Source organism: Macaca fascicularis, chromosome 2 (genome assembly GCF_037993035.2).
Source record: "Macaca fascicularis isolate 582-1 chromosome 2, T2T-MFA8v1.1".
NCBI classification, from domain to species: domain Eukaryota; kingdom Metazoa; phylum Chordata; class Mammalia; order Primates; family Cercopithecidae; genus Macaca; species Macaca fascicularis.
In genome coordinates this window covers 159,937,884-159,963,551 of record NC_088376.1, presented here as the reverse complement: position 1 = coordinate 159,963,551, position 25,668 = coordinate 159,937,884, and the positions used below count along the sequence as shown (strand labels likewise).

Sequence of the window (25,668 nt, the reverse complement as noted above, 5' to 3'; positions counted from 1 at the left end):
CACCACTGTTGCCTGTTTCTTGTATGTGAAGGGCACGACTGAAAACACAGCAGAAGCTCCAAACTAGGCCCCTGGTGACCCTCACTTGGTCAGCAATGCCATCAGTCCTCAGGACTTCCTTCCGTGACCCTCCTCATCAGTCCTTCCAAGCCACAGGCAGCTTTATACCCCATGTGCCATCACCAGGCTGGACTGTCCATCTTGCTGACTGGACTGAGCCCTGATGGCTTCTATATCCCAAAGCCACGCCACCCAGGGAAGATAGGCCTGAGTCTGTAGGAAGGGAGCTGCCACACAGGCTCCCAGCTGCCTGCCCGGCTCCTTATCTACCTCTTGGCAGATTCTACACTCAGTCCCTAGGCCTGGTCCAATCAAGGAGTTGAGGCTTTTCAAAAACACACACTGGGAGAAAAACGCAAACCAAAGCAGGCAGACAAAACACAAACCAAAGCAGGATGGCGTGAAAGGAAAACAAGAATGTCAGTGTTACACAAGACCAAGAGTGTATGACGTTAATGCAAAAATGTAGGCTGCACATCACTTAAAGCGAACTCCCAGCTGGCTGTCTCGGGGCCTCCAGCAGCCAGTGCAGGATGCAAACCTGGCCAAGCCCACAAAGCACTGTGCCTATGGGATACAGCAAGCCAGCTGGCCCAGGGAAAGCCCGATTCCTGACACTCTGGCTGCAACAAAATGTCTCCTAAGGACACGAATGATCACAATACTGGTTTTTAGTCATCCAATATTTCGGTATAATGTGTTAATTTTGAGAATTGAAATGCCCGTATTTTTATGGGTGATAATTGTGATTTTTAAAACTTTGAAATCTGAATCACTGATGGTTTGAAACATACCCAGGGAGTTGATAATGCATTAAATGGCGAATAGAACAAAGGCCTGCTTGTTCAGAAAGTATTCTTTACCTCCACAGACCTCAGGAGGAGCAACACTCCACTGCGTCAGCTTTCTATTGCAAGACCAACTTGTGCGCCATCAGACTGTACACCCTCGGTAATATCCATTCTAAGGACAAACAAACTGCAGAAATGCCTCGAGCTTTGTGGAACGAGTTCAGAGCTGGCATTCCACAGTCATTTTATGGACACAGGAGGGTGGAACATACGGGGCAGTGTGTACCTGGGTTTTCATTGTACCATTTTTTCAACTCTTCTCTAGAGTTGAAACTTGTCAAAATAAAAGGTTAGGGGTAATGAAACAAAACTGACTTAGAAAAAAAAAAAGAAAAATACATATGTTTTTGGTTCAAAGACTTTCTGAGCAAGAATATGGTCATGACTATTTTGAAACTGATTCAGGACCTCTGTCGGACGCCACAGAGGCATTGGCACAGCCCCTCCAGAGCCATCCAACCAAGGCGAGGCACGTGACAAAGAAGGAGCCCAGGCAGATCCAGGGCTCTGACCTATCACAGGCTTCTCACCGTTTCTTTCCCTGGTTTGTGTGGATGAACAGCCGCTGGAAGATTTTGCTCCCCACCTCGACTCAACAATAACCCTACTTGAAACTTGTGTAAAAAGAGTAAAAAGTTACTCTTTAAAAAGTCGGAATAGAATCATTTCACAGTTACTATCACATGATTCTTTGAATGTTTAGTTTTTTCAAACTGTTTCACTTTATTTTGCTAACGATTTTGCAGCTTACATGTTTAATGTTCTAAATTTGCAAATTTAATGACTGGTAACATGTTTATGCATTTTGTATTTAAAATGTATCCAGTATTTGATTTTACTGTTTTCCATTTTTACTGAATGAATGTGGAATACTTTTAAATAAAACAATGCTGTTAGGTCAGTATTACTTGAAATAAATGGGACTGCCATCTGCCCGTGCTGCAACCACCAGAAGGCCCCATGCCCTCGGCACAGAGTACCCCCCACAAAGCCCTTCGAGCAGGCACAGCCTGGGCCCCACCAGGCCATCCCTGCATCTGAGTGAGGTGGGAACTCACCAAGGGGTGTCCTGCCCATGTGGCCCTCATGTCAAAAGGCAGCAGAGGCATCACCAGGCTCTGGGCGGGTTCCACTGTGAGTGACCCATGCCTGCCCCCACCTACTAAGGGCAGGGAACACACCACATCAGCCTCGGCTGCCCCTGGCCTTCTACCTTGGGACCACAATGGCGGATGCGGGCTGGGGTATGGGGGAGCTCCTGCCAGCCCTCCTCCTGACTGCACCCTGGGCTCAGCACTGCCGGGGGCCCCACTCACCGATCTTCATCTGGAAGTTGTTGAAAGAGTGCTCATTGATGTACTTCATCTGGTCCATCAGCTTCATGGCAAAGTCGGCCAGTGCCTTGATGTGGGTCTTGCCCACCTTGTCGTAGGTGGAGTCGTTGAGGCCGGAGGCAGCCATGTAGGTGCTGCCGATGGTCTTGATCTTCTCCAGCTGCCGGAACCGATCCTCGCTGATGATCTGGATGAAAGAGGCCAAACCTGGGTCACCCTCAACCCTGGGACACCGAGGGCCACAGGGAGGGACAGAGGATGTGCAGGGAAGTGCAGCAGCATGGCCCTTCATGTGTCCCCTCTTCACACAGTGGGCCTGTCTCCACCCTCATCAGTATGATGCTTGCAACGCTCCTGACACAGCCAGGCCCCTCCACACTCTCACCCGCCGGACAGTGCCTCCGGGCTACCTGCCCACCCTCATGCCAAGAGCCCTGAAGACAAGGTCACTAGTCACCTCTGAATCTCTTGTCTCCTCTTCAACAAGCTCACTCCCCCATCCCACCCAGGGAAACCTCCATTTGTCCAGCAGGACACTCTTTCCCTACCCCCTGGCCCCAGCCCTCCTAGAAGCCTTCCCAGACTCAATTCAGCCAAATCCCATCACTCCGCTGCCCCAGGAGTCTCGCAGGCTGTTCCCAACACTGCCTGGCCCAGCTCCATCGTCTTGCTCCTCTCTGCGCCCTGTGTCCAGGCCATGCCAGCCCGCTGGGGTGGCCCCTCTGACACCGATGACTCAGGAGCTCCCGGGGGTGAGACTGCGCTACAGGGCTCCGCATCCCCAGTTCCTCCACACGCCGGGTGCTCAACAGAGGTATGAGAAGGAAATGAAGGAATGCCTCAATTTGGCCTCCGCTGCTCAGGGCCTCACATCTTTGTCCTGCCTCCTCCCTTAGCCGAGGGACTCCTCCTACCTTTGGTTCTCTCAAAGCCTTGGGTCCTGACACTGAGTTGTCCCAGGCCCTGGGGCCCCGTGCCCCCTTGATGGCGTGAGAGGAATGGCAGTCAGCGAGCCAGTCAGGCAGCCGCCAAAGGCTAAGTTCAAATAGTGTGGGCTGAAACCCCAGCTCTGCCACTTACTGGCAGTGACCTTAGGCCAGACACTTGAAGTCTGTCGGCCTCAGTTTCCTCATCTGTCACATGATGATGAGACAGGCCATGTGTCCAAGGTGCCCATTGCAGCACCTGGGGACATAGTCAGGTTCCTGCTGGTAGAGCTCTCATCATCACTGTTTATGTCAGGATGGTAGAAGGGGACGCCAGGTCTCTTTACATCCCTCCCACACCAGGGACCTGTAGGCCCCTCCCAGGAACACAGCCTGACCCAGGCCCCACTGTGCACCTCATCAAAGTCAGCGATGATCTCATTGAGTAGCCGCAGGCACTCGACACCCTCGTTGTTGGCCTCCAGCTCAACGTAGAATTCGGAGAAGTTGGCGATGGAGGCGAACATGACCGCCACGCACTCACAGGACTGATAGTAGAGCTCATCGTTGCGCCGCTCGCGGGCCAGGAAGTGAGCGGCCACATCCTTGGGCAGGATGTTGTGCAGCAGCCGCCGGTTGTAGGCCTGCAGCTCCTCCATCTCCTCCTTCTCCTCTGTGGCCTGGGAGAAAAAGACTGCAAGTCACCCAGATGCCAGCGCGAGCCCAGGTGTTGGCCCCTCCACCTCCTCCTCTCCATGGCCTGGAGAAAAAGCGCCAGTCACGCAAATGCCAACTCGTGCCCAGGATGTTGGCAAGTACCGCTGTCTCTCCTCCTCCCTCTGCTGTTTCCACTTCCAGGTTTTCTCCAAAGAGCAGGACTTCGACAATCAGAAAAGACATTTCTGAGCATTGAACTCTCTCTGCCGGCCTCTCTGGGGGTGCTGAGCCTGCAGGGGGGAGCCCCGAGCAGGAACAGGCCTGGAGGCGAGGCTGCAAGGATCCTGTCTGCCAAAGGCCAGAACCAGGCTGGAGGGGAAAAGAATCCAAAACACAGCCCACACAGCCCTCCAGCTCCGCGGTGCTCCTCCACTGTTCATTACCTTAATTGATGGACCTGTGGGGGAGAACAGCCCAAAGCCCTGCCCAGTGTCCCTGCCTCCCAGGAGGGCAGACTTGCCCCAGAGCCAAGTGCAGCCAGGAGGAGCAAGTGCCATGAGGGACCCCCTGGGATGAGGATGGGACATCACCAGTGACTTTAGTTTACCCCCCAGTTTGGGTCCTGGGTCTGTGCAGTGGGATTTTGTGGTCACCCACCCTCCAGGTTAAAGGATAGTGCAGATCCCTTGCGTCAAGAAGCCAGTAGTGCCCTACACGGTGCTGAAGGGAAGAGGTGTCACACACTGAGGTGTGGCAAGGAACCATCTAACAAGAGTCTTCACGAGACACTGCATTGTAGTGGTCAGCTGGCTTCCTCACCCGTGGGGGCAGATAACATGGCCCCCTTTAACTGGGAGAGACCGTGTTGGCAAAACCAACCAGGAGAAGATCATTAATTAGCAGAGCCACTTTGAAAAGTCTGGCTGGCCCACTTGGGCTTTTCCTAACTAAATGAAGACACCTTTCTGCTCGGCTGCAAGTAGAATCTACAGCAGGACCAGGACTGACTCTCAGGACCTTGGCTGTCCCTGTGGGTGGTGGCTGTCCATGGGGAAGGAGCTGGCGTCCCTTTCCAAGGCTTCAGGACCTGGGTCCAGCAGGGAGGAAGAGCTCCCAGGGCAGAAGATCCAGGACCCCAAGGCTCAACGGCCAGCTCTGCCCCTAAGGTGAATGGGCTCCTGACTGTGCTGCCTATGTCCTGGTGGCCTCTGGAGTCCCTGGGAATGTGGATGTGAGGACAGGGATCAGCCCGAGGGGTCCTGGATGCTAAAGGGCCCCGCCTTCCACCACAACCCACAGAGGTGCGGGGAGTCAGCTTGTCTGTGCTATCTTCTTGCCCAGTCTTCCTGCCCAGGTAACCTAAGCTCCTGGGAGGCAGAAATGCCCCTCCCCAAGAATAAGGCTACCTGTGTCTGGCTCTGAAACAGCCGTGCCCATGGGAGAAGGCTGGGGGTGGGGGTCATTCCCGTGCTTCTTCTCACGGGCTGTCCCATGGAGGAGCCCGGCAGTCAGTTATTTGCCTCTGAAAATGCACCACACTAGACAGTCCTGCTCCTACCTCTGCTGAGACACATGCCTGGGGGCCCAGGGATGCCAGGAGCACTGCAGCTCCTTTGATGCACCCTGCAGGTGGCAGACAGCATCAGCCCAAAGTGTCAGACAGAATGGAGGTGGAGGCTGGGGGCAGGGCTGCTAGAGCAGGCTCCTGCTGGGGGCAAAGTCAATCCCCAGGGCCAGGCCAGTTGCTGTGGCCACCTCTGCAAACTCCACCTCAGCACAGGTGGGCACCTGCCAATGGAGCCAACTACTTCTGGGGCTGGGCCCTGGCAGGGCAGAAAGGTTCAGGGGGCTACAGCCTCTTGGTGGCCCCACTAAGGTCAATGCTGGAGGAAGGGACAAGAGCAGGCTCTCCTGAGAACTCAGACCCTGCAGTTAGGCCAGGAGGGGGCCAGGTGGGGACCTGGCAGGTCAGAGCGTATTCCTTGTGCAGGTGCTTCAAGAATGCTGAGGAGTCCACCTACCAGCCAACTGTACAGGGGCTGCTGGAGCCAGTCTGGGGGTGGGGCAGGGACTATCACTCACCCATCCCAAGGGCCTGCTTTTTGGCGTTTCTTTATTTGTATTTATGTGCTGTTGGCTCCCTCTCCCAAAATCCCAGGGGAAGAATGGGAGAATGAGGGACCTGCTGGAAAACTTCAGGGAGAGAGGTTGCCACAGGCTGGCAGGTAGACACAGGCTCACTCACACATTCCTACACACACACACACGCACACACACTCATGTGCCTGTGTGTACACACAGACAGGGAGAGGGTGGTGGGGGTCACGACTGAGCAAATAAACACATATATGAAAGATAATGGGAGGGGACTTTCTCATTGCCAGAAATGACATTGCAAGCATGGAAAAGGGAAGGCTGGGAAGAAGCCTGAGGTATTGGATTAAAATGGGAGATAGTGGTATGAACTCAGGATTATTAAAAGAAGATCTATACAGACGGATACTGAAGTAGTACAGATACATATGTACACATGCTTCCACGTATGTTTCCACACTTACATATCTTTCTTAGCGTTGTCCATGGAGAGGACCTACAAGCAGCGAGCACACCAAGCACTCAGACCTTGGTTTCTAAACACCACTCTCTACTATAAAGAATGAGGGAGGGCTCTTTGAAGAAATCAGATTCCTGGGCTGCAGCAGGGAAAGCACAAGATTACCCTGAGATCGCTTGTGTTACAAAGTCAGGAAAAGCTCAAAGCGTGATGGAGACCTGTCAGATAACACAGACAACAACTTGAAATGCACATGGGCCAAACCTAGGACAATTTGAGTATTAAAATAGTGAAGGTTGCAGATGATAACCCACTGGATTACATGGGAATCTGTGAGTCTAGGCTGAGGTAGAGAAGTGAATAAATAAGCAAATCAATGGAGGAGGAGGGACAGCTCTTCTGTGTAGTAGAATGCCAACCAGCAAGTCCAGAAGGAATGGCGGACACTGGGCATTGCTATCGGGCATTTCCACCGCAGGCACTGAGACAAGCAGGAGCCACCATGGATGCAAAGGTTGCTGGGCAGAAATTTGCTGAGGATCAGAAAATTACTGGAATATCAGACTCTCTTTCCATAAAGTGCTAGTCAAATACAAAGGGGGAAAGGGAGACTTGACAGTGGAGAAATCTGGTGATGCCGGCTGAGCAGGCATCAGCGCTGACATCAACAGTGGTGGGATGGGTCAGCGCGGTAGAGTCTCTCAGTGTGAGGCATCGAGGGGTGCCCGGCTCCATTTCTGTGTGCTTCCTCCAGGAAGGGCTCAGCCTGAGTCTGGACATGGGTCTGAAGGTCCCAGAATAACAAGTTCTTTAAGATTGGCAAGGACTGTGAGACGAGGAGAGACTGAGGATCTGCTGCAGACCGGAACAGCTCGATGCAGAGGGCCCATGCACAGGATCCTGGACCAGCATCAGGACAGTTGGCAACACTAAGTGGGGCCTGCCGCACCCCTGGTAATTGCCTAGGTGGGGAGGGTGTGCAGGGATGACGCAGGGAGTGTCCTTGTTTTTGCAAGGTAGACATGGGAGTATTTAGGGGTGATGAGGCATCATGTCAGAAAGTACATATGGCGGGGGGTGATAGAGCAAATGCAGAAAAATGCGAGCCTCCTGAAAATGTTCCCAAAGAAGAGGCGATTGAGGGAGAAGGCAGAGGCCTGACAAGGGGGGAGGCTCACACAGGATCTTCCCCAGGGTGCCCCAGCCCAGGGCTTCCCAAGGGCATTCTGCACAGAACCCTTCTGGGATTCTCCCTGGTTCCCCCAAACTTGGGGGATCCCCCCAACTACAGACCTCCATGCTAAGTTCCAGCCAGAACCCATGCAAAATACTCAGCAGAAGGGACAACCATTTGCCCCCATTCTCACTCAGCATCCAATAAAAAGCGGGGCCTCCTGCTCCAGCCCAAAGACTTCCATTCTGACGCCTCTAACAAGTCTGGGATAGAGGAGGCCAAGGAGAGCTGTGGGTGAGCTCAAGTGGTCTGGAGATAGGGGCTGGGCCAGAAGAGGTAGAGACCAGGCCAGGCTAAGCTCTGCACAGGGCTGGGCTGGAATAAAAGGTGTGAGGCAGCCCACAGGAAGACAGGGCTTTCTCCTGCTGAGCGTTCTTGGGCACTCCCTCCTGGCCCTTCCGAGATGCTCCAGCAGGTAACCTGGCCCACGGGCACCCCTTCCTCCAGGGAGACAAGGCACAGGGCACGGGGCATGCATCCTGGAGAGCCATGTTGGCTGGAATGCACGCAGCATGGTCAACAGTCTTTGCTCCTTCAGTCCATCCCCTCTGGAGGAGTCTTCGACCCAGCTCTGGCCAGGTCAAGCCCTGCTGAGCAGCCTTTGGTACCAGCTCCCTACCCTGGCCACACTCCTTCCCTACTCCTCCACTCACCTCTTGCCACTCTTCCTTCCCCCACCGTCCATTGCTGCCCCCACCACAAAGGACCTGCCCGCACCTCCCCTCTGTCCCTGCGTGGCAGCACACAAAGTAAGTGCCCCGCCAGTATTTGCTGACTTCAAAGCACGCCTCCTGGGCCCATCAGAGTCCCAGCACTGTCAGCATGGGTTTGTCTGCATACAGTAAGTCCCAGGGTTTTGCCCCTTGGCTCCAGAGAGCAGGGAGCAGACCCACGGGGACATGGGGCATCAAGTGGCTTCGATGGGGCCTGAGCAGGACAGCTTGTCAGTGTAAAACAAAGGCCCAGCTTGGCCTGGCCCAGGACACGAGCCTGTTGTCTCTGTCACCTGCTCCCAAATGCCTCCCCTCCCCAGGTCCAGCCCCAGGTCCACCCACCTGCAGTTTCCAGAGGAAGTCGAGGCGGGCAGTGGACTCCACCTGCTGGGCATGCAGGTACAGGGCCAGCACAAAGACTGAGATGATGATGGGCGTCACCACCTTCAATGCCACCTTGGTTGCGTGCTCAGGGCTGCGGGTAGGAGGTGGGCAGGCCTGAGACCGCCCTGGCTCCTCACAGTGGGCTCTGAGGACCCCCCACCCCCACCCACTGCTGTCCTGTTTTTCTTCCTCCCACTATACCTTCCCCTGTTCCTTATCCCCCTGCTCAAACTTTGCCTCACACGTGCCTCCTCCAGGAAGCCTTCCTGGCTGGCGGCCCCATCTCAGACCCTGCTTGCACCTGCAGCTCAGGCAGCCATTACTCCTCTCCTGACGCCTCATAATCCCCCATCACTTGGGAGCTCCCCTCTTGTCAGATCAGGGGATGTTGGACGAGACAGGGGCAGTGGGTGCAGTACAAGGGGGCCAGGCAGGCCATGCTGACCCTGTCACTGGACAACCTTGGGCAAGTGTCTTAATCTCTCTGAACTTTAGTTTGCTTATCTGTGTACAACAGGATAACAATACCCACATTTCAAGATGGTAGTAAGGATTAAAGAGATATTATAAACAAAATGCTTAGTGCAGCATCTGACAAACAGTAGGTCCTCCAAAACTAGTAGCATTATTGTCTAATTCTATTTTTGTTACTAATAGATACTCTTAACGAAAGCGGCCATTCCAAACCCTACGTCTCGTGCCAGCCAAGAGCTCAAGCCCTGGAAGGCTGCACAGAGGCTCCAGTCACCACCTCCCCCCTTGCCCAGGCAGCAGCCCTCAATGCAGGGACGGGTCCCACAAGCGCTGCAGCCCTCGCCTTTATTCCTCAACTCCAGAGGGAAAGTGGGTACCAGCTTCCATTCTCCTGGGTCTGGGGTTCTCACAGGCTCCTGGGGAAGGGCTTGAGGCTAAATGCTTTAAATGAGGCCTATGGAATGATCTGAAGCCGGTGATCCCAACCACAGAGCCTACAGATCACCTTGGCAGATATCATGAAAGTGACCAGGGCCTCTGCCCCTCAGGATGCCTTGCTGCCCCAGGAGGAACCAGCCTCCCTGTTCCTGCTGGCCTCCTCCTTCATTACCCACCTTGCCACCAAGGCCCCTCCCACCTGGGCACCAGCTGCCTTCCCTGTCTGTTCTCTGCTGAGGGCAGGGAGCGGCCCTATCTGAGGAGCATCAACTCACCACTGGGAGGTCCCGTTGTTGAAGAAGTCTCTGTGAAGAGAGTTGGGGAAGACTGGTCAGGGCCACCCTTCGGCATAAGGCGGCCTCCACTCCTGCTCGGCCCCCACGCCCTGCTCGGCTGTCCCCACCACTGCTGCTCCTGGCTCCCCAGCCCCAACCCCTCCATATTCAAGGACACTTTCAGGATGGGAGGTGGTAGAAAACGCAGCCCCAACTAGCACTGGATACTCATGACCACAAACCACCCAGCTCTTACCTGAAACCCTGCCTTCCCTGACCCAGCCCATCTGCCTGGGTGGAGGCCTGCCTGCCTCTCCCTCTCCCAGGCCTCTGCTGCCATCCAGAGGGAGTGGAGGAGATCCCACAGCTGCGCTGCTTGGTGTGGCAGCCGCTGGCCACATGCAGCTGATGAGACTTAACACGGGGCTGGTGCAAGTTAAAATGTGCTGTACGTGTAAAACATACACCAGGTTTTGAATAATTAGTGTAAAAAAAGGTAAGATATTTCATTAAAAATTTTATACTGATTATATCTTAAAATGATATTCTGGCTATATAGTACTCATTAAATAAAAGTCAAATTATACTTTTTGCCTTTTTAATATGGCTATAAGAAAATTTTAAATTACATAAGTGGTTTTTTTTTTTTTTTTTTTTTTTTTGGAGACAGAGTCTTGCTCTGTCTTCCAGGCTGGAGTGCAGTGGTGCAGTCTTGGCTCACTGTAACTGCCACCTCCTGAGTTCAAGCTATTCTTGTGCCTCAGTCTCCCAAGTAGCTGGGATTACAGGCACATGCCACCACGCTTGACTAATTTTTATATTTCTAGTAGACACAGGATTTTGTTGGCCAGGCTGGACTCAACTGATCCGCCCACCTCAGCCTCCCGAAGTGCTGGGATTACAGGCGTGAGCTACCGCACCCGGCCCACTTTTTATCTATTGGAAAATGTTGCCTTAGAGCCAAACCACGGTCTCCCAATCCAGAAATAACCTTTACTGTCTGCTGCCAGCTTCAGCACCTGAAGAGGAGATGCTGGGGACGGGGAAGGAGCAGTAAGAGGAGGGCAACATTCCCTGCTCCAGTCCCGACCCATGGGTAGAAAGTTCCTGGACCCTTTCTTCCTCCTCAAAGGACTGCAGCCTGTCCCATGCTCGACTGCCCCACGTCTTTGTGGTCATCTGCCCACGGCCCCTACACAACCACCAAGAAGTTCTTCCTTGAATATGACTTAAACCCTTCATTAGAGCTCCACTTTCTCAGGCAACACCACCTTCCCGAGAGAGAAACATTCCTGAGTTTTCTGTGTATCCACATTGTACCTCCACTGCCTAGGCCAGCGGCTGGCACATAGCAGGCCCTTAATAAATATTTTTGAATGAATGAATGGGTGAACAAAAGAACGGATGGGTGAATCCCTTCCTCTAACTCAAAATAGGTATAGTTTGCTACATTTTTTCAGGGGACACAGAACTGTCACTTTTTTTTTTTTTTTTTTTGCACTTCTTGGTGTGTGTGTAGGGAGTGGTGATGCATAGAAAAGAGTATGATGAATCAGGCACTTTAAATACATCTTACTACTATAGGCATTGATAATCTACAGGTCACATTTGCCAAGCTTCCAAATTAACCTGCTTCGGGGAGGTCTTGTGATTTACACCAATATCCTGTCCCTGAGTGAAGAATCTTATCTGAGCTCCTCAAATTGCTGATGTACTGATTAATGCATAACCTATTGATATAAAAAAATGCTGATTCATTTCTGAATCATGAATTTGTACTGATTGCTGGCATGTAGACATTTTAGTCTGTATGTTGTGATCTATAGCCAGTGATTGTAACCCTCCAATGACAAAGGACAACTCTGGTCTGAGGAGTCCCCTTCCCTTCTACTTTCTTACGAAAGCATTCCCGAAGCTTCTGGAACACACCCAACTTGGTGTGTGTATCTTCCTGGCCAATCCTCACATTCGGCTTCCATCAAAACTTAATCAAATTATTTCTGCCTCAACCGCCTTCATTTAGGTTGACAATATTCCCATTTTACAAGGAAAAGGTTATGAGGTTCAGAGGAATGACCAATGTGTCTGATGCTGAGATTCTAACCCAATTTCACCCGAAGCCTGAGGTCTTTCCCCTCATGGAGCCACCTCCCTTGGAAATCTGACATCTGTCACTACATAGCCATGCTGACTATGGGGCCAGACAGCCGTGGGCCCCACCTTCACGCCCATTACCTCTAGGACGTGGGACCTAACCTCTGCCACCACAGCCAGGAGCCTTTCGGTAGTGCACAGATGCCCCGCCTTATGTGGTGGGTCTGCCTATTTGGCTGGGTTGCTGGAGGATGAAGAGGAACAGCAGATATCCAGGCACCTGCCTTGAGGTGGGACACAGAGCCTGTGAACAACAAAGCTTGTCCCTCTGCTCCCACACACCTTACTGCCTGGCTCTGCTGGACCGTGACTCCTCTGAGCCTGGGGCAGCTGGACTGAGCTGAAAGCAGCCCACTGGAGGCTGCCCTGGCAAGGGAGGAGCAAATCAGAGAAAGAAACACAATGGGGCCTGGTGACCTGAGGCCACTCCAACTACTGGGGACGGGAAGGAAGGAAAGAAACAAGGCCATTTCCCCAGATGTCAGGGCTGGGGAGGAACAAGACACTCTCCTCACAAGTTCCCCGTGGTGCTGGAACCCTAAACCTCCTGCTCTTGCCACCTCCGTGCAATGTCCCGTGCCCCATGGGGAGCGTGAGGAAGGTGTCCCGTACATGGCATTGGCGGTGACCAGCAGGTCGGCATTGTCGAAGAGCGTGACACCCGGCACCTCCACGATGAGCACGTAGATGAGCTCGATGGCCAGCATGAGCGCCAGCTTCCCGATGCAGTTGATCTGCAGGAACACGGAGCAGGCCAGCAGGCTGAGCAGCACGCTGTAGGTGAAGTACTGCGGGCAGAGGGCAGTGGCATCAGCTCCCCAGGCCCTGCCCGCCCCCTGGCCCCGTGCATCCTCCAGTCTGAGCTGGCTCAAGTGAGGCCTGGGCTGGGCATGTTTCTGCTGATGTAAATTTCCCAACAGGTGTGATGTAAGGCGAAGGGCCCTGGTTAGGAACCAGGAGATGGGCTCCAGCTGGAGTCTGGCCATTGCCTGCAGGACAGCCCCACATTACAGCTACGCTGCAGGCCCAAGCTGCCCTGGGTTTCAGCCGTGATCCAGGCTGGGCTTTGTGTGCCTCAGGCTGTGTGCTCAGCCCCTCTGAGCCTCAGTGTCCCCTCTGCAAGACTTCCTCTCTCACGGCTTGCTGTGATGAACACAAGCAAGGAAGCCCTCGCTGCACTGTCCGGCACCCTCAATAACCGTGGGGAGCCCCTCATCTGCAGCTTTGAACCACAAAGCTCCAAAAGCTGAATGTGTTTTCATGACTCCTGTAGGGGCCACGCCTGAACGGAGCTGCTCTGGTGACAAGAGCTGACCTCACTGCTGGGACGCTAGTTATCTTTATCGTGTCTCCTGTGACATGCAGACATGCTACTGCTGTGGAAATATGACCACTTCATGATCAGACTCCACTGGGGGTGGGAGGCAACCTTTTAAAATCTGAAAAATTCTGAAGTCCAAACAATATGGGGCCCCAAAGGTTTCAGAGGAGGGATCATGCCCTGTGCTGTTCCCTCTGGGGAAGCCCCTTCTGGTCTCTGAGCCTCCGTTTCCTTCTTAGACAACTGAGGGGCTGAACCAGGTAATCTTGGAGGTCCCCATCTGCTGCTGTCCCTTGATGCACATCAACCTCGGTTATTGTTGTTATTATTCTTAATTTAGCACCATTGTTTCTGAGTCAGGCCTCCAGACATTTAGTCTTCGCACACAGCCTCGGCCCTGGGCTGCAGCAGCCCCCAGGGCAGACCCTCAGCCTCCCCAGGCCTTCTAGAGCCAAGGAAAGACTGCCCAGGGCCCCTGGGTGATTGGTTGCTGGGGGAAGCCTCCCATCACCACTGGGAACAGGAGCAGAAGAGGGAACGAGGAGGGCAGCCTAGAGGAGTAAGCTCAGAGCCCCAGGGCCCCGGTCTTTGAGAGGAGGGATGGGAGCTCCAAGAGCCAGCCTGGATTCCCATTCAGACCCTGGCCCAGATAACCAGGAGGCCAACACTGGATGCTGGGGACTCCCCCGGGCCTGGTCTGTAAGGAGTTGCTGAATCAGGAGAAACCTTTGAAGGGGGTGGTCAGCTGGTGGGGGCTGAAGGCTGGCACCAAGCCTCTCCCACAAATGAGGAGCCAGAATCTGCCCACTGCCACCCTCTCCCCCCGGCCTTAGCCTCACCAGGGGAACCACCACCAAGGGGCAAGTACGAGACTGAAAATAGCCTCTGCTCCTCACATACAGCCCTCAGAAAGTTGAAGTGCTCCTGTGGGCTCTCAGCCAGATGTGAGAGGCAGCGGAGGCTAGGGAGGCGAGGCTGGGGAGGGGAGGCTGGGTGCAACATGGCTGCCTGGAAGAGACAGAGAGCTTGCCACCAGCCCGGGGGGGGGGACGGGGGGGCGGGGGCGGGGCAGGGGTGGGGCTGCACCTGCCTAGGTGAGCTGGGGCCAAGCCCTGGTCCTCCCTGGGCCTTCCCTGCCCTATCTGTACAGCTGAGAGCCAGATCCCAGGCTGGGAGGGAGGCCCACACTGGCAGCCCACAGCACCCCTCAGCTGCAGTCACAGGCCCTTTGGGAGCTGGATGAAAACATGAACCTTTCTCCAGAAAAAGGCCAACTGCCCCCATCTTACTGGCTTCATGTGTGCACCCATAGGGAGCTGGGGGTATGAGACGGGGGAGGCTGGAAGCCCGGCCCAACTGCTGACTAGCGAACTGCTCCCTGGCAAATGCAGCACCGTGAATGAAGCACCTTGCACGCCACAGGTGCTTAATATATGCTGCTCTCTGAATAAGGATACGTGGCATTATTTTTAAACCCAAATGCCTGTGGGCACAAAATTTCTTTTTGAGGTGATAAAAGTATTCTAAAATTAGATGATGATGATGGTTGTACACATTGGTGAACACACGAAAAGCTACTGAACTGTGCACTTTGAACAGGTGAGGTTTATAGTAGTGCTGGTTTGGGATTGGGTTGCTTTGCTCCCCTCTCTCCTCTCTGACCCTAACAGCTGGGGCTTAGGTAGGTTCTCCTGAGGTGGGGTAGGGTCTGCTAGAGAAGCGGAGGGTCCAGAAAGTTTTGCCCTCGGATCAGGAGCACGAACTCTGTCTGGAGCCGGACAAGTTGAATGACAGCTCCAGCTTTGTTGAGTCCTGGCTGTGTGACCTGGGTAAATTACTTAGCCTCTCTGTGTCTCAGGTTCTTCGCCTCTACAAAGGAGATAATATAACACTTATGTCATAGGCTGTTGGGAGGATTTCATTAGTAAGTGTGTATAGAGCCCTTAGCCACAGTCCCTGGTAAGCACTATAGAAACAACAGCTACACCATTGTCATCGTCATCGTCATATGGAGGAGGCTCCCCTTGTTCCCAGTGTCTGGCATGTAGGAGTGAGAGACATTGGGGTAAGCGGGTCTGTAGAAGACAGTGAGCTGGTGAGACCCTGTCCTTCAGACTGTCCTGAGCAGCTGCGGGGACAGTGGGGGAGGGCAAGGGACTCTTCACCACTCCCTTCCAGCCTGTGCGCACCCAGTACCTCGGGGAAGTTGCAGTTGGGCCAGGGGCTGCCACAGAAGCCCTGCTCATCGCCCAGGCTGTAGTTGACGGCCGACTCCACCACATGACATGCGTTGACCTGGCTTGCGCTGATGTTGTGCTCCTGTGCCAAGCAGCCCAGCAGGTCCTTGGAGTTGCACGTGAACTGGGGGCAGGGAGGAGGGTGGTGAGGGGAGGGTAAGCTGCTGGGGGACAGGCAGGGCAAGCCCAGCCGCAGGCTCCCACCCGTCCTCCGCCTCAGGTGCAGTATGACACTGATGGGGACAAAATCTGAAAGAGGCTGAGGAACGGGCAAGGTTTGCCCAGCTGCCCTGGCTGGAGGGGGTGTGGCTAGCGTGCCCTGCCAAGGAGGGGCTCTTAAACATGCCTTGGGGACATTCCCTAAACTCTTCCTGGCCCCACCAGGCTTGAGAATGAAGAGCTAAGAACTTCACTTAGTGGGAGAGTAGCCAAGCATAGTGGCTCATGCCTATAATCCCAGCATTTTGAGAGGCCAAGGCCAGCGGATCACTTGAGCCCAGGAGTTTGAGACCAGTCTGGCAACATGGGGAAACCCCATCTCTAAAAAAAAAAAAAAAAAAATTAGCTGGGCATGGTGGTGGTGTACACCCGTAGTCTCAGCTACTTGGGAGGCTGAGGCAGGAGAATGGCGTAAACCCGGGAGGCGGAGCTTGCAGTGAGCTGAGATCCGGCCACTGCACCCCAGCCTGGGCGACAGAGCAAGACTCTGTCTCAAAAAAAAAAAAAAAAGAACTTACATGAGGCACATTGAGTCAAAGCTTATCCCAGACCCAGGAGCCACACAAATAAGAAAGTCCCTCCTAGCCCTGCCGGGCGGGTACATGGCTCCAATGGGTTTGATCCAATCGGGCTGTGGAGGTGCTGGGAGATCGTGCAGCCACCCACCATGTTGACAAAAGCTGCCAGGAACACCAGGGTGATGGTGAACACCCCAACCAGGGTGCTGTTCATCTTGGACCGCACGATCTTCCTGGAGAGAGTCTGCAGCGGGGAGGGGAAGAGCTAGGGTGGGGGTGGGGGGTAGAGAGGGAGGGAGGGAGAGACGGAATAGCATTCAGCAAGGACTCCACAAATGGCCCCGGGAGTGTAGTGGACCTACCTGTGTCTCTCCCCAGCATGACCCCCGGGCCTTCCTGGTGGCCCTCCCAGCCTGCAAGTCTCCAGCCTTGAACTGCTGCACCATTGCTTCCAGGTCAACAGCAGGGCAGATTCTGCAGCTGACCAGGAGCGGGACTATGTGGGGAACCCAGGTGAGAGAGGCAGGATGAGAGGAAAGATGGTATCTTGACCCAACCGAGAAATCAATAAAAAAGCACATTGGCCCACTGTGTGCCATCAGGGAGGGACGGTGGGTGGCAGCTGAGGAGTCGTGGAGGGCTCAGAATGTTCCCCGGAGGGTTGAGAAGGCTTCTGGGAGGGAGTGGGCAGTGGTAGGTTTAAGGATTTGGAGAGGATTAGGCCTCACTCAGGAGGAGGAACTGAGCAGCGAGGAGCAGGAGGGAGGTGGATGTGGCCCTGAGCACTGAGTGAGCTCTGTCCTTAGCACAAAGCTCCATGGACCTGCCATTTCCCTCACCCTCTCCTCCTCTGTATTCTTCCACTAGACAAACCATGTCTACTCAAAGACCACCTGCAGCTTTGGTAATTAAATGATTGGGCTCCTAAGTCCCATTTCTGCCACCAAATCTGATGCAGCTGGCCTTGTAAATGATGTCCCCCTCATCTCCCACGCAACCTAGGCTGGAAAAAGAACCTGATGGACAGAGAAGCAAAACAGTGGATCCATGATGCCCCACCCCTACCTGCCCCAACCCTTCCTGCTGAGGTCTATCTGCTACAGACATCTAGGTGTCCATAAAACCCCCCAAGGGCAGACAGGGTGGTTGAAAAAGCACTGAACCAGGAGTCGGGAAGCCTGGGCTTGGCTTGGTTTTTCCTTTCTGTTCCTGAGCAAGCCACATCCCATCTCTGAAGTCTCCTATTTGTAGGGCTCTTGGGACCTTTGGGCACCCCCAGCTTTTGTGGTGAGTGAAGCAGGCAAAGGTCTCTACCCCAATCATGGGCCGTGAGCATCCCTGAAAATTCTTGCTGAAAGTGCCAGACCACAAGGCTTCTCCATCCCCTGATACTGAGAGTGTCTGTAGTTGGCCACACTGACAGCTAAATAGGTCATGGGGCCGTAGCATCACTACCATGTGACCACTCATTCCCAGTGGGGAGGGGAACTGGCTTGTGTGCTGCAGTATTTGCTGCCAACTCAAAAAGGTGTCGGGCCCTTGATCCAGTGTTCTTCAGCTGCAACCCAAACCCACTACGTGTGCAGCATCCACGAGGGCCCATCACATGGGACTTCAGTGGCAAAGGGACTTCAAACACAAATATGCTGACATTCATGCTGCTGACTGTAACATGAGTAATAAAAGTTTTTCTCTCTGACCCAGGAGTCTCGTGTCTTCTGCCAGCCTCTATGGAACAGCAACCAGCAAACTCATTAGCTTGTAAGTAGGGTAAAATCACACCTTACACCCTTCAGAGTTCTAGACAAAAAGTCAGGTCCCTGCTCATCCCCGGGTCTTGGGCTTGGAGCTGGCTGTGTGCATAGGGAGGGTGTATATCTTTCTGACCCCAGAATCCTCCTCCACCCTTCCAGCAAAGCCATTTCCTATCAGCAGAGGGAAAGAGGGGACCACAAAGACGGATAGATCACAGGAAGAACTGCTGCCATGGCAGAGGCCTGGCAGTCTCGCATAGGCTACAGGCTGAAAGATGAAGGCCTGGGACTCCATCTCCCCAGCAGGAGAGCCTCCCAGGTATGCTCCTATACTACCAAGCCTGTGGCACATGTTCTGAGCAAACACTGGGATAATAAAAGAGACCCTCTGGGATAATAAAAGAGACCCTCTGACCAAACCGTCTTATGTGGTAGAAGGAAAGTTAAGTGTGATCTGAAGAGCATAAGCTTGTATTAAAATCTTGCTTAATAGACATAGAAATGAATCAAATAGATTAAGGGTCCAGAAACAAATCCTTCCATTTATGGCCCAATGATTTTGACAAGCGTTCCAAGACAACGGTGAAAGGACAGTCTTTTCAACAAATGGTGCTGAGACACACGGATATCCACAGGCAAAAAAAATGAAGTTGGGTCCCTACTGCACCCTGTACAAAAATTAACTCAAAATGGACCAGAAAACGTAAATGTAAAAGCCAAAACTGACAGAACTCTTATGGGAAAACATACAAGTAGATCTTTGTGACTTTGGATCAGGCAACGGTTTCTTAGAGGTGACACCAAAGGCACCAATCAAAAAAGAAAAAATAGATAAATTGGACTTTATTAAAATTAATTATTTTTGTCCTTCAACTAACACCATCAGGGAAGTTAAAAACAAAAAACAAAAAACAAAAAGTATTGGTGAGGATACAGAGAAGCTGGAATCCTTGTGCATTGCTGGTGGGAATGTAAAATGAGGCAGCCACTGAGGAAAACAGTAGGGCATCTCCTCAAAAAAATCAAGCATAGAATTATTATATGATCCAGTAACTCCACTTCTGGGTATATGCCCCAAAGAATTTGAAACAGGGACTTGTACAGATACTTGTACACCCTGTTCACAGCTGTATTCTTCCTAATAGCCTGAAAGTGGAAACAATTTAATCATCCATCAATTGATGAATAAACAAAATGTGATATATCCATACATGGGAATATTTTTCAGGCATAAAGAGAGTAAAGTGCGTTACATGCTACAACATGGATAAGCCTTAAAACTAATATGCTAAGTGCATGAAACCAGTCTCACAGGGCCATGTGAGATTCCCTTCATGTGAGATGTCCAGAACATGCGAATCATAGAAACAAAGTAGATGAGTGGTTGCCGAGGCCTGTGGTGATCACGGAGGGAGGAGTGACTGCTAATGGATCGGGGGGTTTCTTCTGGGGATGACAACAACGTTCTGGAATTAGCATCAATAGTTGAATAACTTTGTGAATATACTAAAAACTAGTGTATTAAAAGTTCATTCACCTGTATAAAGGTGAATTTTATGGTATGCAAATTATGTCTCAATGAAGCTCTTATTTTAAAAAATCTTGCTCAGCCTCTTACTGGTTGTGTGATCCTACACTCTGAGCTTCAGTCTCCTTACTGGGAAATTGGGAGTAGCTCTCTCCCAGAGTGGCTATCAAGACTTAGCAAAGTGATGCATTTGAAAGTGCTCTGTAAGCTGTTAAACGCAACAGAAAAGTGAGTTAATATTTGCATTTTAAAGAGCTATATTGCCAATAAGAATGAAAGTCCTTATTTCCCATGTAAAGGAATTTTTGGTTTCACAGCTGGGTAAAGTGTTTTGGCACTAGCATGAGGGATCTTACTCTGAAATGGTATGACAGATGGTTTCAAATCGCTGGCTGCTGAAAACTTTGTCATTCTATCTCCATCCCCTTTCCCCACCCCCACCCCAACTCCTATTTGCCCTACGTTGTTTAAACTGCTGAGTTCTGATCACCCCATCCACTGATTGAGAGGCTTCCTTCATCATTTTGCAACCACCAATGTAATGACTGATAGAGGCAAAGGTTACTAATGCATGCTAAAACTTTCTTAACAAAAGGTGGTCGGGGAATAGGGTATGCACATTAGCTTCCTGGTGAATATGGGACCAGGAGCCCCACCAGGACCATCCAGAGGCCAGGAGAAGAACTGCAGGCTTAAAAAAAAAATCAACGTTAGATATGGCTCTACCAGCTAATGAATGACTGCCTGTGCACTGGTTTGCTTGCTACAAGTCAACTTCCCTCCACACTCTTTTTTTTTTTTTTTTTTGAGACAGAGTCTCCCTCTGTTGCCCAGGCTGGAGTGCAGTGGCACAATCTCTGCTCACTGCAAGCTCCGCCTCCCGGGTTCACGCCATTCTCCCGCCTCAGCCTCCAGGGTGGCTGGGACCACAGGCGCCTGCCACCACGCCTGGCTAATTTTGTTTTTGTATTTTTAGTAGAGACAGGGTTTCACCATGTTAGCCAGGTGAAACCAGGATGGTCACAGTCTCCTGACCTCGTGATCCGCCCACCTTGGACTCCTAAAGTGCTGGGATTACAGGCGTGAGCCACCGCGCCGGGTCACCCTCTACACTCTTTAAAAAGACTTTCTCTTGACTTTAAAACCTCAGTAGGAACTCAGGAATTGCTGCTTTTTTGAAGTCTCCAGAAGATTTGACATCCTGTCTTGATATCAGTTTATAGAGTGTCTCATTTCCTATAATTAGAGAGTTCATCTCTATGTCAACCCTAAATCCAGATTTTACCTCAGTGTGGATCTTAAAACTCTTGGCTGGGTGCAGTGGCTCATGCCTGTAATCCCAGCACTTTGGGAGGCTGAGGCGGGTGGATCACAAGGTCGGGAGATCGAGACCATCCTGGCTAACATGGTGAAACCCTGTCTCTACTAAAAATACAAAAAATTAGCCAGGCATTGTGGCAGGCACCTGTAGTCCCAGCTACTTGGGAGGCTGAGGCAGAAGAATGGCATGAACCCGGGAGGTGGAGCTGGCAGTGAACCAAGATCATGCCACTGCACTCCAACCTGGGCGACAGAGCAAGACTCCGTCTCAAAACAACAACAACAACAACAACAACAACAACAACAAAACTCTTTGCCGGGGCAGAGTCTCTTTCCAGGGCTACACCACAACTGCAGTCAGATTGTGGAGAGGATTTTCCAGCAGGATAACTGTCTGTACCAGCCAATCACTTAATGCCTGCTCACAATCAGAGCCCAGAAAAAGAACTGATGTTCAAAAAAGAAGTTAAGAACCAGTACATTCCCAATCTGATTAATTCAAATCAATTCAACATGAAAAACAGGAGTGGGAACATAGTTAATAAACCATGATTGGGGTAAGGAACAGTTTGATCCTGGCCTCTTTGAATGTCTCCAGGCACGTTGAAGACCTCCCTGGGCCCCTGTCTGTGATGCGGGGCTAGGGTATTGCAAAGATAAAAGGAGGGGATGAAATTGGATGGCAAAAAAGTTTAAGAATACAGCCTCTTTGACAAGGAGCTAATAAAAGAAGCAGTAGCTCCTACTTCAGAAAAAGAAAAAAAAGGTAAGAAAACCACAGAGGTCAAACCTGGCAAGTAGAAGGGGTCTACCCAGTGCTCTCATCACTTGGCCTTTCAGGAGTCAACTGGACATATTAGCAGAGGCAGTGTCCTGGAGGGGAGGCTCATGGGCTCTGAATTAAAAGCCACCTGGTTTTAAATCCTAGCAATAACCACTTCCTAACTATAGGATCTAGAAAAAGCTGTCTAACCTCTCTGGGCTTCCGTTTCCTCATCTGCAAAGTAGATTCAATAAAAACCACCTTTGAGGCTCAGGAAACACAGCTTAAAGTAGCATAGCTTGGATGTGGATCCTGGGCTGTCCTGTCTTGAAAAACACAGGGGGAACCTACGATATGCCTCCTGGAACGAAGACCTCTCCATCTCCTAAATGAATGATGTGTGTGCTGAGATGTGAATGGTGAGAGGAATGTGCCCCCTGAGCATGCAGGCAGAAAGGTGAACATGGGAATCCTAAAATCCTCGCAGGATAGAAGGCACCTAGGAGGGGAGGGGTACTGGTTGCACAGTTAGACCCTATTTTAGAAATTGTGGACCAGGACTTGAGTTGGAGTGGTAGAAAGGAGAACCAGCAAGGTGGGCTTAGCTACACACAGGCTGCAGGGAGAGGAGAAGAGGCTCTGTCGGTGACTGCAGAGCAGACAGGGCCCACAGGAGGCTCTGGTCACAGATCCCAGGTGCTCATATGATCAGGTCCAGGGGATCAGTACGAGGTAGACCAAGAGCAAGCCATCAGGCTGGGGGATAAGAGAGATTCTCACACACACACACACACACACACACACACACACACACACAGACACACACACACAGCTACACAGCTGAGTTCCCCCACAGGGCCTATCTGTACCTAAGTATTTGGAGCTGGCTAAAGAGGGAAGGGGCTGCACTTAGGAGCCATGAGCAAACTCCCTATCCCTGGAGGTGATCAAGCAAAGCAGAGGCTGGCGCACCCCTTGCAGGGTTATCACTGGGAAATCCAGCCTCAGGTGGGTGGCTGGGCTCTCTCACTGCATGGGCCCCTTCCAACCTGAGATCCTCTGAGTTGTGGACAACGTGTGATGGTGAGCAGGGCTTTAACATGGTTTTCTCTAGGAAAAGCAGTTCTGGGGCCCAGGTCAGCACAGATGCCAAGGGAAGGAGGGGGGGTTTGTGCAGATGTGCAGACTTGCCCTCTAAGACAGCATCTCCAGAAGGAAGCACTCGGGGGGACGGTCCCCAAGGCAAGGCATCTGAGGGGCAGCGGGGGCTCTGCAAGGCAGCTGAGGCTCAGGAGTGAAACCAGGACTTGAGGACACGATGAAGACCAAGGCACCAAGTTAGCCCCACTGAGAAATCCAGGGGAGTGTGTGAGCTGCACTGAGCTGTGTCTGGAAAAGACTGAACAGGCCCAAGATAAAAAGGCCACCAAAGCACTTAGTAAGAAGGCAAAACCCAACCCAGAAAGGACCAGGGAAAACTGCTCCCCAACAGCCAGAGAAGACAATTCACTCAGCCGACACTTTCTCATATTTCTGTCTTTGAACAGGTTAAAATATGGACAGTTTAAGGAAGTTAGTCCACGTTGTTCTGGGAAAATGAAAAAGTAAATGAAATAGAGAAAGAGACTGACACTACCTGGCTTGGGGGTAATTTAGGAACTGTCGCATCTCTTTGCAAAGCCACTCCCTGTGACTTCTGAGAGACTGAGAAAATGAGAAAAAGTTTCTGAGTTCTGGTAAAACCACAAATGTTTTTCAAAAAGAAAACAGAAGAACCCTAAACACTGCAGGCTAGTCAGCTTCATGTCAGCACCTGCAAAGGTGAGAAAATGAACTTCATGCGGTCAACCCACTTGTGCCACGGTGCTCAGTGACAGGCTGACATCTGCATCAGGGAAGAAGGGGTACTGTTCCCCGCCACGCACATGGCAGGAGGTAGAGCCAGGTAGAATCTCCTTTCATGTCTTCACCTGCAAGCTGTTTAACCCACAACACGAAAGAGGGAAGAAGAAGAAGAATTCAATGGAAAGAAGTTCATATTACAAACGACTTTTCAAATTGGGCTCTGCGTTCCAGAAAGTGGATAAACCCTGAGAAAATGGCTAATCAGGCCACGAGAGAAGGAGGCGGCAGGGATAGGAGCTGAGGGTGGGTGCTGGAGTCTATTTAATGGGTCGACCACCAGCCCAGAGAGGCAGGTTCCAGGCTTCATAAGCCACTCAAGTTCTTTAATGAAGCCTTCTATCTGTAAGATGGAAAAAGCAGGCTACCTAGCTGGATGGTATGGGACTGGGGGGACGGTGTTTGTGTGGCCCGGGGATGGAGGGTGAGTATTCCATCTACCAGCCCCCTCCCCCACCCCAAGGAAACTGAGGCCTCCACAGAACAGAGGCAGCAAAAATCACTGGGCTAGACAAAAGAACTGAGAACATGCTCAGTGAATTTGGCATTGATAACAAAATAGGCAAATTCAACAAAAGAAGGCAGGGATGATTTTCATAACTCATCTTGAACTGTGGGGAAAAACCTCATGAGACCAAGAATGGCCAGTGAAGGTGGCTGCAGGCAGGAAAATGGGCCCATCCTTCCCCTCCTCCACAACTGACTGCAAATCAGGAAACTCAAACGGAATGAAATCAGTAGAGCTCAGGTTCACCTAAGTCCCTAACAGAAAAGGAAGGAAATTTAGGTTCAAGCTTAAAAAATGGTAGACTATGCACAGCTTTGATTCTGATTTGAATGGGCTAATTAAGTGCCTGAAACAAACAAAGAATGACTTTGCCTCAGGTTCCTTACTTCAAAAGAAATGTTCTCTTTGGGGTTCAGCAAAATAACTTTTAACTATGGTGTACTTTTTTTGTGGGTGGTTGTGACTTTTCATTGTGGCAATATTTATACAACATAGAATCTGACATTTTAACCATTGGTAAGTGTACCATTCAGTGGCATTAACCACACTCATGTTGTGCAACCAATATTGCTATCAATTTCCAAAACCCTCTCATCACCCCAAACAGAAGCTCTGACCCCATTAAGCAATGATGTCTGCCAGCCACTGGGAATCTCTAGTCTGCTTTCTGTGTCTATGAATTTGCCTGTTCTAGGCATTTCATATAAATGGAATCAGATGACACGTGTGACCTTTTGTGTCTGGCTTCTTTCACTCATTGTCATGTTTTCAAGGTCATTCTATGTGGTAGCATGAAACGGCGCTGCATTCCTCTTCGTGGTGGAATAGCATTCCACTGCAGTACACGGCGCATTTTGTTTATTCATCTGTTAATGGATGCCTGGGTTGTTTCCACTTTGTGGCTATTGAGAAAATACCGTGTCCTTTCATAGCCACGGGATGAAGAAGTGGAACTGTCCACTCTGGATAAAGCAGGCTAGGGGGGCCTTGACAACCGCAAGACCAAAAGGCAGGAGTGGCTGAACATGGGGCAGGAGGGAGGATGTGGCCTTGAGGAGGGAGGGTCAGTGGAGAGGCAGGGAACCAGCTAATGTTAAGCCCTACGATGCAGCCTATCAGATGCTACAATACCAGCAACTGACGGAGCACGCGGCTCAGCGTGGTGTGCTTCTCAGACGTGCCCGATGGCTCTGGCTGACCCTGCCCTCTCTGGCTGTCCACCTCTGCACCTGGCAGGGGAGGTGAACCACAGAAGGTGATTCCTAAGGTCCCTTCCAGTTCTGACAATCAGTCCAACAAGACCTTGACCACGATGTGACTATACAGTTAACAGACTAATAACGGCCCTCTCTGGAGGGTGGAGAGAGAAAGGGGACTTTGGAGGGGATGAAGGTCCAGTTCCTCCAGAAGGAAGACACGGTGCTCACTGCAGAAGAGGGAGTTATGGCAAGGCTGCACCTGAGTGCCCCACTGCCCACCCCAGAGGCTTGGCTCCCAGTGAGTGTCAGGGAGGAGTCGGAGAGGCTCAGCAGATGTGGGAGAGG

At 51.8% G+C, this 25,668-nt stretch overlaps 1 protein-coding gene across 3 annotated transcripts in view; it reads right to left on the bottom strand.

Annotated features, from left to right (window-relative positions):
• Positions 1 to 25,668, bottom strand: part of ADCY5 (adenylate cyclase 5) — a 164,380-nt gene that overhangs the window by 5,312 nt on the left and 133,400 nt on the right. For 2 of the 3 annotated variants that reach the window (XM_045385522.2, XM_074033291.1), the window contains exons 13-19: positions 16,498 to 16,614; positions 15,572 to 15,736; positions 12,667 to 12,842; positions 9,901 to 9,930; positions 8,672 to 8,804; positions 3,588 to 3,851; positions 2,228 to 2,432 (exon numbers count right to left, since the gene is read on the bottom strand). In XM_045385522.2, coding sequence (XP_045241457.1) covers positions 2,228 to 2,432; positions 3,588 to 3,851; positions 8,672 to 8,804; positions 9,901 to 9,930; positions 12,667 to 12,842; positions 15,572 to 15,736; positions 16,498 to 16,614 — 1,090 coding nt within the window. Of the gene's footprint in view, positions 1 to 2,227; positions 2,433 to 3,587; positions 3,852 to 8,671; positions 8,805 to 9,900; positions 9,931 to 12,666; positions 12,843 to 14,438; positions 15,245 to 15,571; positions 15,737 to 16,497; positions 16,615 to 25,668 lie in introns of those variants that run through there. The other variant, XM_074033290.1, reaches the window with a different exon arrangement.